This window comes from Myotis yumanensis, unplaced genomic scaffold (genome assembly GCF_028538775.1).
Source record: "Myotis yumanensis isolate MYYU_CA2020_CCGP unplaced genomic scaffold, mMyoYum1.0.hap1 SCAF_14, whole genome shotgun sequence".
NCBI classification, from domain to species: Eukaryota; Metazoa; Chordata; class Mammalia; order Chiroptera; family Vespertilionidae; genus Myotis; species Myotis yumanensis.
The window spans coordinates 35,853,018-35,872,511 of record NW_027223765.1 but is presented as its reverse complement, the minus strand read 5'-3'; the positions used below and the strand labels follow the sequence as shown (position 1 = coordinate 35,872,511).

The following is a 19,494-nucleotide window of genomic DNA, read 5'->3' as shown; positions in this document are numbered from 1 at the left end:
GGGGGCTGAGACTGGAGGGGGCGGGGTCAGGCCACCCAGTTTCACAGTTGTGGCCATTTGCTTTCGCCTGGAGCCCAGGGAAGATTTTGGAGGGCTTGTCCTGGGGGTATCCCACTGTTCTGGCCACTGTGTGCAATGGGGGCCTGGGTGGTTCCAGGTATCAGCTGAGTAGGAGAGCGAGGAGCTTCTGGAACCTGAAAGGATTGGGGAAGAGACCAAAGTTTAGCTTCTCATCTGCTGCTACCTCCTCCTGGGAGTCTTAAGTTTCTTGATTTTGGTGAGGTCTCTCCTTGGTTGTGCAACCTTGACAGCTTCTAACTTTTGGTTTGGCATCTCAGTCATTTCCTTCCTGGAGCTGAGCTCTCACTGAGTGGGGAATTTTTGGCTGCTGCCTAAAATAAAACAAGAGAATGAACTGTTTTTATCCCAAAGAGGCTGAGGTGTTGCAAGGTCAGACAGGGCTCGTGTTTGCTCTCTTGGAAGCTTTCCCAGCATCCGCCCCTTTCCAACTACCAGGGAACAATGAAACGTGAATAGGGCCCCAGCCGGTTTGGCGCATTGGATGAAGTGTCGGCCTGCAAACTGAAGGGTCCCAGGTTAAATTCTAGTCAAGAGCAAGTACCTCAGTTGCAGGCTCGGTCCCCAGCCCTGGTCAGGACAAGAGTGGGAGCATGCGGGAGGCAGCCGATTGATTTTCTCACAACGATGTTTTGTTTCCCCCTCCCTTCCACACTCTTTAAAAGTAATGCAAACATATCCTCAGGTGAGGATTAAAAAGAACCAAACATGAGGAGTCAGACCCTACTGCCACTAGGGGCTTGCCAGTGGAGCTGGTAGCATTGGGCCAAGACCTCCCAGGTTAGGAGTAAGTATGTCTGGGTTCTAGCAATATAACTTGGATTTAGCACCTAAGATATACCCAGCAAAGCATCTTATCGCACAAATCTTGTTATCCCCGTGTTATAATGGGGAAACTGAGGCTCAGAGATTGAGTAACGTGCGGGATGGGAACTCAGGCCCACTTGACCTTAACCCTTACTGGGGTAGGTCACTAGATGGCATCAAGTCTCCCTTCCCCCCTCTGAAAAATATAAACTCATCCCAGTTTATAATTAGATATCTCTTGTTTAGCTAGCTTAATGTCAAGGTCATGTCAGTTTTTATAACAAGTGAAATCCCTAGTCCCTAACATAACAAATGAATGAATGGGGAAGGATGAGTCATTTTAGCAGCTGTTGCAGTACAGGTCCATTGGGGAGAGAGAGAGAGAAGGAAAACAGATCATGCCCTCAGATTTGCCTAATTTTGTCTCTAGTTTGAATTGGTAATTTTGAGTGGGGTGTGTGTAGGGGGGACAGAACTTTGAGTACCCAGGAGGGTTGAGTGAGCCCAAGGAGTAGGAAAGGAAAAGAAAGGGCCTAGAAAGCTATGCATGGCTAATTAGCATCAGGGTTCTTTAGTTATGGCTGAACCACTTTCATTTGTTCATTTCAACCATCTGAGTCAGCTGAAGAATAAAAACAAATGTATAAATATTACCTCACTGTTTAACGTGGGGGCTGTGAAGGAGGGGGGGATTTCCAGAGTGTGCCCACAGGGGAAAGACCTTGTCAGCAGCTAGAGGCCCTTCTGCTCACGTGTGTGGTGCCTGGATTTGCTGTTGTGTTAAGTGTTCCTGGGCAGCCGGGGAGGAAACCCCAGGCCCCCCTGCCAAGGGCCCACCATGCATAAGCCTTTCAACGGAGGGAAATGGGGCATAAACAAACAAAATAACTGTCCTAGGTTTCGCTTCATTGAGGTATAAAGCAGGGAGAGCAATTGGACCTCTTCCCCAGAGCTGTTATAGGAATTAAATACAGGAGAGCACCTAGGACAAAGCCTGATCTAGACTTATTGGTAGGGATGATGGTAACAGTAGTAAGTAACAGTAATAGCGTATGACGGTGGAGCACTGCCTTATCTCCTGCTCATGGCAACTCTCAGGTGTGGGGACAGCTTCTCCTCTCGTTTGTCCCACGAGACTTAGAAAGCTTCCCTTGCCAGCGAGCCTGACCGTGGCTTGCACAACTGGTTGGAAGCATGCAGGAGTGCCGTGAGTTCATTCGGCTGTGCTGTGTAAGTGATGCCTTAGGGATGCATGCGCCTTAGAGAGTGTGGGATATCCTGAGAACACAAAGCAGCATGGAAAAGAAGGCAGGCCCATCACCTGTGAACCTCAAAGAGGACAGAGAGAGACGCTTCTGCTCCCCCACCTCTGTCCCCCTGATACCTGAAACTCAACCTTCAATACCTAGGGAACTTTCAGAAATATCCAGACTCTGATGTACTTGGTCTGAGAACCGATAGTTAAGCCCTCAGCACCCAGCCACCAAAGCCGTAACTTCCATCACTGGCATTCCCTCCCTGTCCCTGAGGGTCCAGCAGGGAGAAGGGCCCCTGGCTGCCTGTCCTCCTGTGTGCGGCAAGGCTGGCCCCCAGTGGTGCAGGCAGGCACAAGCAGGTCCCATCTCTCCTCTGGCTGGCTCCTGTATTATGCTGCCCCACACCACTGAGCCACGGCTCACTGAGTCACAGTTTTTCATTAGAGGGTTTAAAATGTCGGAAATGTTGAAAATGGTCGTTCACCCCAAATGCTTCCTTCAGAGACCCTAACTTGGGGATCAGAGGATTTTTGTGTGTGTGTGTGTGTGTTTTTTGTTTTTGCATTCAGGCAGGGAGAGGGGACAGAGTTCAGAGGATGACCATTGGTATATAGTTTGTCCCTGGCCTTGGACCAACTACTTTACATATCTTGTCCCACTAAGTCCTGGGATAGTCATATATTATTTATTCTGGCTCCACAGAAAATACAAATGATGCTCAGAGGATTAAGAAGTTTGCTCTTGGACACAGCTAAGAATTTTAGAGCCTGGATCTGGAAATGGGAGCTCCCCCACATTTACTGTCGGTTCTGTTCTTTTAAAAATTATTTACTGATTGATTGATTTGAGACAGAGACAGAGAGAGAAAGAAACATTAAATTTTTTAAAAATATATTTTTATTGATGTTGAGAGAGGAAGGGAGAAGGAGAGATAGAAACATCAATGATGAGAAAGAATCACTGATTGGCTGCCTCCTGCACGCCCCCCATTGGGGATCTAGCCTACAACCCAGGCATGGGCCCTTGACTGGAATCGAACCCAGGACCCTTCAGTCCACAGGCCGACACTCTATCCACTGAGCCAAACCAGCTAGGGCAAGAAACATCAATTTGTAGTTTCGCTTATTTATGCATTCATTGCTTGCTTCTCGTATGTACCCTGACTGGGAATTGAACCCACAACCTTGGTGTATTGGGGCAACACTTTAACCAACTGAGCTATCTGGGCAGGCCTTGGTTCTATTTTTTCTTTTTTTTTTATTCTCATCTGAGGATATTTTCCCATTGATTTTTTTATAGAGAGTGGAAGAGAGAGGGAAAGATAGAGAGAAATATTGATGTGAGAGAAACACAACGATTGGTTGCCTTATGCATGAGCCCTGACCAGGGCCCAGGCCGGGGAGAAGCCTGCAACCGAGGTACATGCCCTTGACCGGAATCGAACCTGGGACCCTTTGGTTCTCAGGCTGACGCTCTATCCAATGAGCCAAACTGGCTAGGACTATTTTTTTTTTTTTTATCCTCACCCAAGGACATGCTCTTATTGATTTCAGAGAGAGAGGGAGACAAAGAGAGAAACATTGATTGGTTGCCTCCCATACATACTCTGATGGGTAGCGGGGAGGTTGAACCTGCAATCTGAGTATGTGCCTGACTGGGAATTGAACCGTTGACCTTTTGGTATACGGGACAATGCCCCAACAAGCTGAGCTACACTGTCCAGGGCACCTCGGTTCTATTTTTTTTTTTTTAATCACAATTTATATTTTTGGATTGATACTGCAGTCAAGTTTGTGTGGAATCTTTTTGAGACTATAATCCCAGGGGGAAAATGTCCTGGAAGCCTGAGGTTGCTCCTGTCATAGTAATGATATAACCAGCTTGGCCTTCGCAGACAGGAAACCCAAAGTGAGATTTGAAGCTCATCACCACCCCTTCTCATGAACACTTGGGCCTCCTTTACCCTGTCTTGCCCTCGAGGTTCTATTTTTATTTCCATGACACCCTGGTGTACCCGCCGGGTAGCGTGGGTGTTGTATCTGCTCAGCTATCAGAGACCAGGTTTCCAGGCACGAAGGGCAGAGCGCCACACCTTCTCCCTCTTCTGCTTTCTGTGGGGGGAAAGGAGGCAAGAAAAGTCCTGCCCTGTACCTTCCAAATCAGATCAGGTGGCAGCAACTCAAGAGTAGAAATGAATGTGTTTAAACATCTTATTTATTGTAGGCATCTAAAAGACATCTGAAAACCCATAGCACGCGGAGACGGGGGTTTCACAGGAAACTAGACCTCTCATCAGATTGTCTCTGTGGGGCTCCTGTCAGCTGAGCGCTGTGGGTGTGGCCCTCCGAGTGTGACGAGTGTGACAAGTGTGACGAGCCAGCCTGAAAGGTGCTGACAGGCTCAGCCACAGGGCATTCTCTCCGTGTGAGCCCCCCCACTCCCAGCTGTAGGCCACTGCAAGTCACTGAGAAAGAACAAGATAAACAAGAGAGAAACCTGACTCTCCTTAGGATGAAAACACAATAACGCCTTTTATATTTCCCATGGGTGGGGGCCATAGAGGGCAGCCATAAATGGGTGTGCAGCCATACCAGGGAAATGGATGTTTCTGGCAAATGTGTCTTGACTGAGACAAAAAGGCCTGTGCAGAAAGGGGAACAGAGTCAACAGGAATAGGACACTGAGTTCAGGTTGGGCCAGGTGGTCACCCTTACCCCTGTTTGACAGATGTGGAGACAAGCTCAGCCGGGCCTCTGACGGGCACAGTGCTTCTTCTGGGGCCACAGGCAGTTAGGGGTGCAGGTGAGACCTGCAGGAAGCTGAAGCAGTGGTGAGCAGCTCCTATTCTTGTGGCCTGGCTCTGCAGGAAATGGCAGCCTGGGGTCACCAGGGGAGCTGGGGCCACCTCTGCCTTTTTGCCGCATACACAGATGTATGAGGACGCCACTCATGTGGCCCTTTGAGGAACATGGGATCCTACCCTAGGCAGTGTGTGGAGGGAGGGTGCCGGGAAAGAGGCCATCTTCTAAAAGTTGTCAGGGAAGATAAAAACACAAGGACACCAAGTGGCATGGGGTGGCCCCTTCCTGGCAGGGGCACAGTGTCCATATCTGTACACCGCTGGGATCAGTCAACTTGTGAATCAGCACTCACCATGGTGGTTGTTCACTGCTGCATTTTGTACAAGGGACTGTGCTCTCCCTGCCTGGGGAAGGCAGCCGTGTTCCCTAAGACACAGCCTCGTGATTCCAGGGGTCCTGCCTGCAGGGCTGCCGTTGGTGAGTAACCAGCTTCTGGGCTCCCAGTTTTGGCCAGAAGGGCCTCCACCTGATGGGAGTTGGAGAGAGGGCGGTGTGGTCCATGGCCACCCTTCTGAGATGCCTGAGGACCGAGGTGGGGAGATGTGGAGTGTGTATTCTCCAGGGACCCGGCCCTGCCTCTTCACATTCGTTCTGGGAGGGGACCCCACCTTCCTGCCTCAGTGTCCTTTGTTTAGTTTTCTCCCTCAGGCGGGTCTCCTCACCTCCCCACGTCCCAGTTTCCTTCCTTGCTAAATATCAGTGCACCTTAGACACTTGGTAGCAAATGTCAGAAGTGAGTTGGATCTGAATTTAGTGACCACCTGCTTACTAATCTGGGCCCGATGGATTTTCCAGGGCACACGGTTTTTGGTAACTCTAGTTCAGAAGACTCAGTTCAGTCATTAATTTAGTTAGCTTGCGTATTGATTTTGTTTCTTAAGAAACATACGTTTTGCCCGGCCAGTGATGCTCCCCCACCTCTGGTTGAGCGTTGACCTGTGAACCGTTGGTCATGGTTTGATTCCCAGTCAGGGCACATGCCGGGTTGCAGGCCCGATCCCCAGTGGGGTATGTGCGGGAGGTGGCCGATCAATGGTTCTCTCTCATCATTGATGTTTCTATCTCTCTCTCCCTCCCTCTCTGAAATCAATGAAACTATTTTTAAAAAAAGAAACATACTTTCCTATGCAACAAATCCATGATCACTGTTGAAAAATTCTACAATGTGAAGAAACTGAAAAATGAAAACCTCCCCAAACCCAGAGTGTAAATTTATTGATAATTACACCACCTAGAAATAACCACTGTTAACATTTTGTGTATGTTCTGAGGCTCTTTTTCTCTCCATACATAGATGTCTTCTCTATTTTTACACATATTTTACCAAAACACTGGTAACATATGTATCCTTTTTTGTTCACTCAATATATTAACGCCTTTCCACGTCAATGGATATACACATAACATCTTTTTATTTACTACTAAAGTGTGAAAAACACACAAGTTAAAAAATTAAGTGAGGGAGCCCTGCTGCCACGCACACCGGTTGTCCGTTGTGGCTGTGGCAGTGGTTGGGCTGCAGCGGGGCGGCTGCCTCCCGAGCAATGAGGAAGCTGCTCCAGAGAAGGGCAGGAAGGGCCAGGTCCTAAGGCCTCTCCCAGACTCCACGCGGGTCCGGCATGCGGGTGGTGACGGAAGATGGAGCCACCTAAGGAGATTCAGCCACTCTCTGACTCCCAACAAAGCCCATCACCATCATTTCTTTTTTTTTTTTTTTATATATTTTATTGATTTTTTACAGAGAGGAAGGGAGAGAGATAGAGAGTTAGAAACATCGATGAGAGAGAAACATCGATCAGCCGCCTCCTGCACACCTCCTACTGGGGATGTGCCCGCAACCCAGGTACATGCCTTTGACCGGAATCGAACCTGGGACCTTTCAGTCCGCAGGCCTACGCTCTATCCACTGAGCCAAACCGGTTTCGGCTCACCATCATTTCTTGAGCACCTACTCTGTGCTGAGCATCATTCTGGACATTGGGGCGGATTCAAAAGAGATAAAAGGCACAGTCCTGTCCCTCAAGCAGCTTGTAATTTAATTTGGGAGCTGAAACCCAATCAGATGATGTGGCGTAAGAACGGTAAGAAGCATTATTTTACTAGAATAGGCACTAGGAAAAAGTTCATGCGTTTGTCCTTGTCAAACCCATTGGTGTCTTTGCTCATGAAATAACCAGATACGCAAATGAAAACAAAAACATTAATATTCACTTAAAAGAAGATTCTCAGAGCCCTGGCTGGTGTGGCTCAGTTGGTTGGAGCGTTGTCCCATTTACCAAAAGGTCTCAGGTTCGATTCCCAGTCAAGGCACATACCCAGGTTTAAGGTTTGATCCCTGGTTGGGGCTCGTGCTGGAGGCAGCCAATGTTTCTGTCTCACATCGATGTTTCTCTCTCTCTCTCCCCCCCTCCGCACCCCCCCCCCCCCGCCTTCCTCTCTAAAATCAATAAAAAATATATCCTCAGGGGAGGATTAAACAAAAAAACGTGATATCCAGGAGTTGTTGGTAACCAGCAGACAGGCTGGTTGTTCAAGCTGGATGGAGTTCTCCATAATGCCTCCAAGACTTGGTTTATGAGAAGCCTCGAAGGATGTAGTTTCTCATGCCCTCGATGGCTTTATTGGTAATTGAGTTAATGAACTGTTTTACTTAAGAACCCGTAGAACCCCTCTAGAGGAAGAGGTGCAAGTATTATATGGTGAATAAAATAAAATAGAAGCTCATTTACTAAAAAAGAAAAAAAATTAATGAGTAGTAAAATACATAGAGACAGAAAGTAGGATGTTGGTTGCCAGGGGCTGCGGGAGGAGGAATGGGGAGTTAGTGTTTGATGGGGATAGAATTTCTGGAGATGGGTGGTGGTGGTAGTTGCACAACAACGTGAATATAGTTAATGCTACTGAACTAAACACTTAAAAATGGATATGATGGTAAATTTATGTTATGTGTATTTTACTATAATTAAAAAATAAATATACTAAAACTAAAAAAAAGTGTAAACAATTTAGATGAAAATGAAGACTCCCACCCTACTCTTTATACTCACTGTGTGGGCTGTAGAAGAGCTAACCAATGTTTCAATGAGGTTCCTGTGTTTTGAGCTAAGCCATTGACACGCAGTGTTTTCCCTTAGTTCTGGTGAAAGTCATCCAGAGTAAACACAACTGGGAAGTGATGAAAACTGGTTGGTTTCCATTCCAGGGCCTGAACTCTAAACAGCCAAGCTCTGCTACTTCTTTTATAAGTTGGTTTTATTTAAAAGAATACTATATCAGTGACAGTCAAAGAAAAAGTCACTTTTTATCCCCCATTCAGCCTTCTTGTTACTTCTGTGCATTCCCTCGAGCCTTTCTTCAGTTCCCACCCTGTTTTCCTGCTTTTTAAGCAAGTGGGGTCCAGAGCAGTGCCATCTGCAGGTGATGGTAATGACCTTGGTATTTGAGTAGTTCTGTCCTAACCAATGGGAAGGGATAGTGAAACCAGTCCTAGGTTTGAATCTTAGCTGTTCGATTCAGGGGAAAATAATTTTGCCTCCGAGAGCCTCCATGTGCTCAGAAAAAACAAATGCAGATAATTGTTGACCAGCAGAGATTGTCATGAAAGTCAAATAAACCTGCTTGGTGCCATACAAGTGTAGTGCCAGGCATTTAGGCACCATTAATATTGTTCTAATCCCAAAGCTTGTGTTTGAGGTGCTTTGGCTCCATGGTAACAATCAGTTTTGTTTAGAGAGAGACAGTTTACCTTTGGAATGAATGGATGCTACTGGGGACTCAAAAGCTGGAGGGGGATTGTCTCAGCTCCACCTGATGATGCAGGTGTGAGAGCTAACAAGGCAGAAGCCTTCCCTGGGACTTTGGTGCCCCCATTTTTGTGGTTTTCAGTCTATGGGTCTACTGAAAACCACCAGAGAGTGAGGGGCCATGCATGCAGGGCTGCAGAATTTGGATTTGATCTGGGAGGCAATGGGGAGATATCAGGAGTCAGGTGAAGAGAATATTCTTTATCTGGATGATGGGGTCATGAAGGCTTTCAGCAGAGGAGTGATGAGGCCAGATCTGTATTTTAGTGAGATGCAGCCAGGGAGGGATCTGAAGGCCTCTGAGCTGGAGGCAGCGGCTGCGGGGAGAGATGACAACGGGGCAGCAATGGAGGAAGCTGCCTGACATAGAGAAGCTGGGTGGAAGCCAGTGTAGACACCCTGGCAGTACCTTGGGGTTTCCCAAATCGATGCAAAGGGGAAGTGATTACAGAAGGCAGGTGACCTCCACCCAGGCTCCTTTGGCCAGCCCTGTCTGCCCAGCTGTGTGATCTTGGGGAAGTCACTTAACCCGCCCAGGCTTCAGTTTCCTCATCTCTAACTGGGATAAAATGGAAAATCCTTGTGAGGATTTGATGTATGCAAAGCTGGGCCTGGGTGTCACAGTGTTGGTACTCAGTTGACGTAGCTGCTATTTTCAGAGTCCCCGTCTATAGAACAGGGAAGGATGCATATGTTCCCACAGCTTGTGGAAGGGGAAGCTGTAGGACTAGCCAGAACTTTTATATTCAGGGGTTCAACTAGGGACTTAGCAGGATGGATAACTTTAACTACCCCACGTGTTCAGGGAAATGCATAATTTATAGAACCCTTTCATTTTTCTTTCAAATATGTTTTTATTGATTTCAGAGAGAGGAAGGCAGAAAGAGAAAGAAACATCAATGATGAGACAGAGTCATTGATCGGCTGCCTCCTACATGCCCCCCACTGGGGATGGAGCCCGAAACCTGGGCATGTGCCCTGACCAGGAATGGAACCGTTACCTCATGGTTCATAGGTCGATGTTCAACCACTGAGCCACACCAGCTGGGCTCTAGAGCCCTTTCATGCCTGTGTTCTCATATTTCCCTCCCAACAGTCTGTGAGGTAGGCAAGCAGATATTAACACGATCTTCCTTTTATAGGTGAGGAAACAAGCCCTCAGAAAGTGACTTTTTGCTCGGTGGTGTTGCTTAGTGGTCGAGCATCTACCCATGCACTAAGAGGTTGCTGGACAAATGACCCGGTGTCAGGCTTGATCCCCAGTAGGGGGAGTGCAGGAGGCAGCTGACCAATGCTTCTATCTCTCCCTTCTCCCTCTCCTTTCCTCTCTCTCTAAAAATCAATAAAAACGTATTTTTTTTTTTAAAAAGTGACTTGTCTGTCACACAACTAGTAGGATTACATTTTTTTTAAATCCTCACCTGAGGATATGTTTATTTATTTTAGAGAAAGGAAGGGAGAGAGAGAGAGAGAGAAACATTGATGTGGGAGAGAAACATCGATGAGTTGCCTCTGGAATGCACCCTGACTGGGGATCAAACCCGAAACTGTGGTATGTGCCCTGACCGGGAATCGAGCCCGAAACCTTTTGGTGTATAGGATGACACCCCAACCAACTGAGCCACCTGGCCAGGGCACAGCTAGTAGGATTAGAAACCAGGTGTTCTGACTCAGAATGTCAGAGCTGGAGCGATCACAGGAGATTGTCCTGACCAACCACTACATTTTACAGACAGAGCGTCCGAGGCTCCGAGGGAGAGAACTCGCTGGGGCACACTGTGCTTTCGAGGCAGAACCTGGACTAGACCAGCCTCCGATGGCTGTCCCACTTCACTGGATGATAACACCTTTCTTCCCTTCCACCTTGTTTCAGGGAAACCAGTTCCTGAAATCAGGCCTTCTGTCCCAGACTTCCCGGGTGCCGAGAAGCCAGGAAGGCCCTGGGCAGCTTCTGTAAGAAACACGGAGGATGAACAGAAAAAGGGGCAGCCCGTGAGGCCAGCTACCCTTCCCGACCCAGGTATTTTTAATTAAGTTAAATTTTTAAATTTAAAGAATACTTAAGGAAATGATTTATCTATAAGGATATTCAGCTCAGTATATAATGGCAGAAAATTAGAAACAACAGTGGGAATGGTAAAATTAATGGCAGGTCATTGCAATCATATGTTAGCCTAACATAATACTGTTAACAGTATTAACATAACAGTGCTGTTAACAATGATTCGGATATGTATGCATACATGGAAACATGCTTACAATATATTAAATAAAAAAAAAAGTCAGATAATAAAAGAATATACCGTTTTTTACCATTTTTATGGAAAGAAAGAACTCAGTGAATGAGGGCTGTGTGCCAGACACTTTTCTAAGCACTGCAATGATGTTAACTTATTTAATCCTTCTTAGCTGTGAGCTTGGTGATTGTCTCCATTCCACCGATGAGAAACTGTGAGTGCAGAACATTAAACAGCCCACCAGGGTCATGTGCATGGGGCCCAAGTATCTTACCTGTGGTTTCCCACGCCCCCCCGCACGGACTGGCCCTGCACGCCGGCTCCAGGATTCGGAGCCTAGTGACTTCTCTGTCTGTGTTCCACAGGCCCGGGCCTGGACTTCACAGCCATGTGGTGGGCGCTACATGCCCCGCCACCGGGTCCTCTTTGCCAGTCACAGATCTTTTGCTTTGTTCTATGGCACCTGAAGCACCGAGAGGAAAGTGATTTGCCAACGGTCACATGAGTAGGAAGTAGCATCTGAGCAGTGTCATTTGAACACTTGTGTCCCTAACCTCTGCACACACTGCTATCCCGAAGCCTTTCAAACCACTTCAGATTTGTCTCCATTCCGAGTTATTTCCTATAGCTAAAGAAAAAAAAAAAAAGCCCAGGAAAGGGCTCAGGGACAGTTTACCCCATGATGGCAGGACTCAGCTATAACTTCCCTGAGGGGAATTGCTACTCATGCCCACATCTCCATTGTCACCATCTCTCCCCTGGAGTCCAGCCTCCCTTCCTTTCTCCTGCAGCCTCCCGAATGTGAGCCAAAGATCCCAAACCCATGAAGCCTCAGTTCACTAATGCGGATCCTGAAGCCAAGGGCAGCATGGACTGAGAGGAGCATGCATAGGCTTTTGCATTAGACAGACCCGCATTTGAATTCCAACTTTGCCACTTTCTAACAGAATTATTTAGCCTCTCTGTGCCTCAGTGTTATCATCTATAACATGGGCATAATAATAATACCTACATCATCATGTTGTGGTAAGGAATCGTACACAACAGGTTTGCCCCATGTAAGTGCTCATTAAATATTAGCTGATGTCACCCTGGCTGATGTGGCTCGGTTGGGCTCATCCAGGGCACAGTCAGTTACCGGTTTGATTCCTGGTCAGGGCACAGGCCTGGGTTGTGGGCTCCATCCCTGGTAGGGGGGCGTGTAGGAGGCAGCTGATCACATTTATGTTTCTCCCTCTCCCTTCTCTCAAAAATCAAAGTTTTTAAAAAATTATTTTATTATTTTTTATTTTTTTTAGTCTTCACCTGAGGATATTTTTCTATTGATTTTTAGAGAGTGGAAGAGAGAGGGAAAGACAGAGAGAAATATTGATATTAGAGAAACACATTGATTAGTTGCCTCCTACAGGAGCCCCAGACAGGGCCTGGGCCAGGGAGGAGCCTGCAACTGAGGTATGTGCCCTGGACCAGAATCGAACCCGGGACCTTTCAGTCTGCAGGCCAACATTCTTTCCACTAAGTCAAACCGGCTAGGGCTAAAAAAAATTTTTTTAAAATGTTCATCAATGTTAGAAACATTCCAGACACCCCAGATAGTTCAAGTCTGGAAAATTAATTCTAGGCCAAGGAGTCTGAGTTATTTCCTGTAGCTAAAGGGGGAAAAAAAAAAAAAAGAGTGCAGAACTTTGATCAGCAATTAAAGATAAGGGGAAATAGTCATAAAGTGAATGTGATACTGGTTGATGGTCAATGGGAAACATGGTAATAAAATAACGAAATTCTAGGGGAGGGCTGGTCAGGATGGAGGAGGTGACAGGTGTAGCCACTCCGGTTGTTCCTTATCTAGGTGACTGCAAACACAAGCATGACATGTTTCTGCCAGCGTCTGCACCCTTCAGTTTCTCGAATGGCCCTCAGACGCACATGTGCCCTGGCTGGTGGAGATGATAAATACAATCTATAGACAGAGACAGGAAGTTGATTGTTTATCTTTGCCCAAACTGAAAATAAGAGAGTAATCATCAAATAACCCAAAGCTTGTCCTCTCTTGGGAAAGCCCCAAACTTCCTTTGGGCCCCAAAGTTTAGGCTGATTATCTTGTAGGAATGGAGAATTCGGAGGCAGCGAAGGCTGGGGAGGGTATGGTAAGTGGGAACAAAGACTGCCTACGTGCAGGAGACACCGGCCGGGAGGTTCTAGGTCAGTGGTTCTCAACCCTCCTAATGCCGTGACCCTTTAATACAGTTCCTCATGTTGTGGTGACCCCCAATTTCATTGTTACAAATTGAACATAATTAAAGCATAGTGATTAATCACAAAAACAATATGTAATTATATATGTGTTTTCCAATGGTCTTAGGCAACCCCTGTGAAAGGGTCGTTCAACCCCCAAAGGGGTCTCGACCCACAGGTTGAGAATCTCTGTTCTAGGTACTGCCTGGTGAGTCACACTGACAGCCAGGGAGGTGAGGGCCCCTGTTGCTCCCACCCCGCACCGTGGTAACTGGGGAAGGATGCATAACCTGCCAGAGCTTCTGGCTGAATGAGTGGTGGGATCAGGATTCAGCTCAGGTGAGTTGCCCAGAGCCCACTTTTGTTTTTTTTTAATTAAAAAAATTTTGATATTTTAGAGAGAGGATCCCTATGCCTCAACCAGGGGATCCAACCTGCCACCTGCAGGAAGACACTCTAACCACCTGAGCCACACCGTCCAGGGCCAGAGCCCACCTCTTAACCCCTGTATATACTAACCCCCTTGCAGTAGGTGAGGAGGAAGTGAGGGAGATACGTGGAAGAGGGAAATACTTGAGTAGGTGAGCCACAGACACGTTCTGAGCACTTGGTTAAACAAATTCTCAAAGCCAGAATCCAGATAAAAGGATTCTGAGTAGCTGAAATAACTCAAAAAGCCTTTGCTGTGGGAGAGGCCACTGGGCTGTCAATAAGAATTTATTTACTCTTATTCTACACAGTTTTACCAGCCGTGGTGCTCCATACATACATAGCAGACAGAGACTGATCTTTGTGCTTTAAAACTGTCATACCTTTGAATCTGGACAAGAACTCCATAGGAATGGTCTGTTATTGCTCTTTTTACATTTGAGGAAGCTGAAGAAGTGAAGCGCAACTCACCAAGTTCAACTCGTTAGTCATGTTAGAGGCAGGACTTGAGCCCAGTTCTGTCTGATAAACAGAAAGGAGACAGGGAGGCTGCAGAGGCAGACCCCTGCCAGCCACAGGGCAGGGGACAGAAGACCCCAAATGCCAGCACTGCCGTGTGTTCTATACTCAGGCCCACAATGGTGCCACATAGCAGGACGGGATTTGCTGCATTCGGTTTGGGAAAGCAGACATTCTAGAAAGATTTTCATAGGAAATGTTTGTTGTTGTGTTTTTGGGTTTTTTTGGTAAATGTTTTGGCACATTAAAGGTTAACTCTTAGTGTTTTTGAAATGACATTTATGTAGCCCAGTGTCTTCCCTGACCCAGTCCTTCCATGAGCATTTACAAAGCAAGGGCTAGTCCTTATCTGGTGTGTCAGCCTTGTAGTAGTGGCCCAAATCCCATTCCTGTTTATTTACAAAACCAGAGGGATACATAGACTCAGCCTCTCCTCATAGGTCACAAGAGTGGACCTCAGTGACCCCCCCCCCCCAACCCAAGAGACCTGGTGCAGCCCCCAGAGTGAACCCCAGGCATCAAGTCAGACCAGAAAATTCTGGCTGTGTGAGGCCAGTGCTGACCTTGGAGTCACAGGGCAAAGGAAGAGGACAAGGGACTATGGGTGTAGCTCTGCTCAGAGGCCAGCGCTGGGTCAGGGAGAGGGGAAAGAAGCAGGAGGGAGATCGAGTTGGGCTGGAGCAGCAGTTCCCAGAATGTGGAGCTTGTACCCAGTGGTACATGAGAACATGGATGCTGGAAAAAGTATATATACACATGCACAAAGAGCTAGGGATTTCAAGGCTAAATGAATAGTCCAGTATGTGAATTAAAGTGGATTGGAAGAAAAACATCAAGTAACTCAGTGAGGCAGCACAGAGGCAGGGCCAGCATCTAGGAGAGGAGTGAATGTGACAGGCCAAGGGTACTGGCAGAGGCCAAGACAAGACAAGGCAAGAGCGGAGACTTCATCACAGGAGCAGCAGTGGGAGGGAGCCTTTCTGCAAGGCAGGAGCCCTGCACTGCTGGCCAGTGGGCACCTGTATTCCAGGCCACCTGAGGAGTAGAAGCCAAGATGAACACAAGGGTTTTCATAGGACAAATGCCTGGGAAAAGATGTGGAAGTGCTGGGCAAGGCCGGGGTGGGAAGGTTGGGAGGGAGTGTCCTGCTTGAAGTCTAAGGCAGGCTCAGGGGTGTCCTTGGGGAGACCAGAGTTCCCAGCCATCAGAGTCTTGGGTCTCCTCTTAGTCTCCCCTCTTCACTTGCGGGGAGAGGGGAGCCAGTGGGAAGCTTGGCCTGGGTGCAGATGGGGGTTAGATGTAGGTAAGCAGCAGCGCAAGCGCTCTCATCAGTTGTGCTGCCAGCAGCTGGTCTGCAGCACATAGCTGGTATTGTTTTTTTGTTTTCAACCTGGATTAATTAATCTGTGTATTTGCCAAAGGTTTACTTCAGTGTCTGAGCTATAAGCTCTTACCCCAAAGCTTAGTTTACGGTTATAGTGCACTGATGGACTGGTGTGTGTGTGTGTGTGTGTGTGTGTGTGTGTGTGTGGTGTGTGTGTGGTGTGTGTATTTGTAGTGTCCCATTTTGGGGTTCTCTAATGCATTATGAGTGTGCAAATATGGTACCTTCTCAAGTGTCGTTCTTTCAAATAGTGCACTGATGGACTGGTGTGTGTGTGTGTGTGTGTGTGTGGTGTGTGGTGTGTGTATTTGTAGTGTCCCATTTTGGGGTTCTCTGATGCATTATGAGTGTGCAAATATGGTACCTTCTCAAGTGTCGTTCTTTCAAATATAGCCAATACTGGAAAATGTGGAAAACAAAAACAAAAACAAAAAAAGCCCTGACAACTCTGGAAGCCGTAGCAGACCCAGGGGAGAGGCTTAGGGTGGCCTCCTGTTGGGCTCTGTGGGGATGAAAGAGCCTCAGGCTTTGTATCAGATAAGTTGTATCAGCTGCCCAGGTTAATAGTTTAGCGAGGCTCATTGTCGTTTCACCTGGGTTCTGTTTTCAGTCTTCTGCATTACTTTATGGCCAAAAGTCCAGATTAATCATTCCTTTCCTGGTATCGTCAACCAGAAATACGGGAAGCAGGTGAATTTGACCTGCCCCCCTGGGGTCAAGGCCAGGTTTCCTTGGAAGGGCGGCCCCCAGTTACTCAGAGGCCTCATTTCCAGCATCTGTAAGGAGTAGATGATAATGGTACCTATCTCCCAGGATTGTTGTGAGCGTTAAATGAGTTAAAACAGTGAGGCATTTAGAGCTGTTGCTGATGTCAATGTTTACTGATTAAGTGCCTGGAATATTTACCGCATGCCTGGACTTTCCCTCCACACAGTCCAGTTGCACTGCCTCTATGCCCTCCCACCTCGTACCCACTTTTCAGAAACGTTTCCCCATCTCTCAAGCCCAGGTCAAATGCTCCTTCCTCTGTGAAACCCTCCTTGATCCCCCAACCTGCTACGGCCAGCCTCTCCTGCTCTGACTCAGAGGCTCGTATGGCCATTCCTGCCATGGCGGAGGTTTCTGGAAGGCAGGCGTCGTAGCTAATTGTCCTGTGTTCTCGGATCCTTGTGTGGGAGGTGTGACAGTGTAGGGATTAGATGTCACACAGGTGATACTCCATTTGAAGGCTGGCTCTGCCACTTACTGTGTGGCCCTGAGTAAGTGGCCACCTCCAGTGCCTCTGTTTCTCCACCTGCCCAATGGGGACCAATCATAGGGTTGTCCTAAGGATTCATTTAGGTGCGGCATGAGGATGGTGTAGTCTGGTGCCTGGGGGTGTCAGGAAATAATAGCTGTCTTTATTGACAACAATCAGAGCCTGGTTTGGCCTGGGGGCTGACAGGGGCCCCTCCCTCTTTCCTGGGGGTGGGGGCACTTTCTGACCCACAGTTCCTTCTTTCCAGGGCCTGCTCCAGCCAGAGCCAGCCTCCTGCCTCCTCCTGAAGATGCACCTCCCTCCTTAAACACTGACCTTCCTGCTTCATCTGATTCAAAGGTAAATCCCCATCTGAAAGCCATATCCCCATTTGTGGCACTCTTTCTCAGAACAGCAGTGCATTTATTCCCTGAGACCAGTTTGGGGGTTAGAGTGGGGTGAGGGGCGGGGGGAAGGAGACCAATTGAATTACTCTGAGCTTTTAAGGTGTAAGTACTGACAGTCAATACAACTGGGATGGGGTTGGGGGTGAGGGGGATCATGCACTAGTGAATAAGCATTTTTAATGAGCTTTTCCATTATTTGTGCATAAATGAGACCTGATAATTGGCAGGTCTCATTTATACATAAATATATTGGTTGTAGTAGTATTTGCTTACAAACTGCCTCCCGTCCAGTTTTTTTTTTTTTCCAACCCAAAATATGTTTGTGTTATTCTGAATTTTCAATGACTTGGGTCCAGGCCACATATGAGTTTCATGGGTCTTAGGCACTTGTGCCTTCACGGGCCCTTTCTTTCATTAAAAATAATTTATATTTTATAATTCCATTGATATAAAAGTGAGTATAATTCAAGCTAGATTAAAAACGAAAACATTTTCTCTGACTTTAAAAGTTTGTTTTTGTTCTTCTGATTTTACAGGAAATTAAAACATATTCATTGGCCCCTAAAAGTGTGTGGGCAGGGTGCCTGGTGAAGCAGCTAGCACTGCAGGGCTGATTCATGAAGCTGTGCCAAAACACAGACTCACTTAGACAGGGTTTTAGTTTTCTTTGAAAATTAATCATGCCCAAAGATGATAACTTGGGAGAATGATCATAGTGTAATGTTAAGTGAAAACACCAAATATCAAAATAATGTGTGCACCATGATTCTAGTTTGTGAAATAAATTCCTATATATCTAGTCTGCAAGAAACTCACTACACTTGAATAGCAGTTAAGTGGATAATGGGATTCCCAGCACCACCACTAATTTTCTAAAACTGTTTAAAAGAGCATAAAAAGTGTAAAAATATAAGTTTATGCACACCTATTTTTTAAAAAAATATATTTCATTGATTTAAAATTTTTTTTATTTTATTCTATTTTTTAAATATATTTTATTGTTTTTTTACAGAGAGGAAGGGAGAGGGATAGAGTTAGAAACATCGATCAGAGAGAAAGATCCATCAGCTGCCTCCTGCATGCCCCCTACTGGGGATGCGCCCGCAACCAAGGTACATGCCCTTGATCGGAATCGAACCCGGGACCCTTCAGTCTGCAGGCTGACGCTCTATCCACTGAGCCAAACCGATCAGGGCTGCAGACCTATTTTTAAGAAGGGAAATAGTTGAAGCAGAGCTGCTTTTCATAGGCTTACCCACACAAGCAGTGTCGAAGCTCTGATGACAGAAGCGTCTTTGGTTATGTGAACCTATATCCTGCTTCCCAGCACATGTGCCAAGTATAGGACCAGGGAACCAGCTTGGCCATTGACCAGCTGTGTGATCTCACCTCAGCTCTTTGACGCCCTTGGTGCTACCTTTGTAAATTGAAAAACAAACAAAAAGCAACCATCAACCATTTGCTAGCAATATTCACATTTTAGTTAATCTTCAACATTTCTCTCCAGGGTACAAGGATTGTTATGTTCACTTTTGCTGATGCAGTTAAAGCTCATAGAGGTTAAGTAACTTGTCCAAGGTCACAGAGCAAAGTAGTGCCCGAGCTTGGATTTGAGCTGGTCCTATTCATGTCTTTTTTTTTTTAAATCCTCACCTGAGGATATGTTTTTATTGATTTTGAGAGAGATAGAGAAACATCGTTGTGAGAGAGAAACATTGATCAGTTGCCTTCCCTATGCTTCCCGATGGGATCGAATCCACAACCTAGGTATGTGCCCTGACCAGGAATCGAACCCCCAACCTTTTGGTGTAGAGGAAGGCACTTCAACTGAGCTGCAGGACTCATGTCCCTTTTTTATCATTTCTCCTCACTGGATAAGATGATCCTCTCTATCCCTTCAGCTCTGGTGTTCTAAGATCCCTGAGATAGTAGGGAAAATAATATTTTCTATGTTAATCTCCTTCTCTTCTCTAAATCCCCAGGATGTCAGCACCTCCATTCCTAAGCAAGAAACCCTTCTGAGCCTGGCTGTAGACAGCCTTTTCTGGAATGAGGTGGATGTGGTTCAGGCAACCGATAATTTCAACCAAACCCACAAAATCAGTGAGGGGACCTTTGCTGACATCTACAGAGGACAAAGGCAGGGCATACCATTTGTCTTTAAGAAGCTCAGAGAGGTAAGCACTTGGTTTGTAGTGTGTGTGTTGGGGGCAGCTGCCTGGGTGAGGCAGGATTTTAATGTTT

General features: G+C 46.8%; 1 protein-coding gene and 1 pseudogene across 1 annotated transcript in view; both read left to right on the top strand.

Annotated features, from left to right (window-relative positions):
- The window catches only part of IRAK2 (interleukin 1 receptor associated kinase 2), a 60,944-nt gene that overhangs the window by 18,004 nt on the left and 23,446 nt on the right, over window positions 1-19,494 (top strand). Inside the window, exons 3-5 of the mRNA XM_070433652.1 lie at window positions 10,679-10,825; window positions 17,112-17,203; window positions 19,233-19,427. Of these exons, the coding sequence (XP_070289753.1) occupies window positions 10,679-10,825; window positions 17,112-17,203; window positions 19,233-19,427 (434 nt within the window). The remainder of the gene's footprint in view (window positions 1-10,678; window positions 10,826-17,111; window positions 17,204-19,232; window positions 19,428-19,494) is intronic.
- Window positions 1,005-10,044, top strand: LOC138992554 (kinesin-like protein KIF9; annotated as a pseudogene).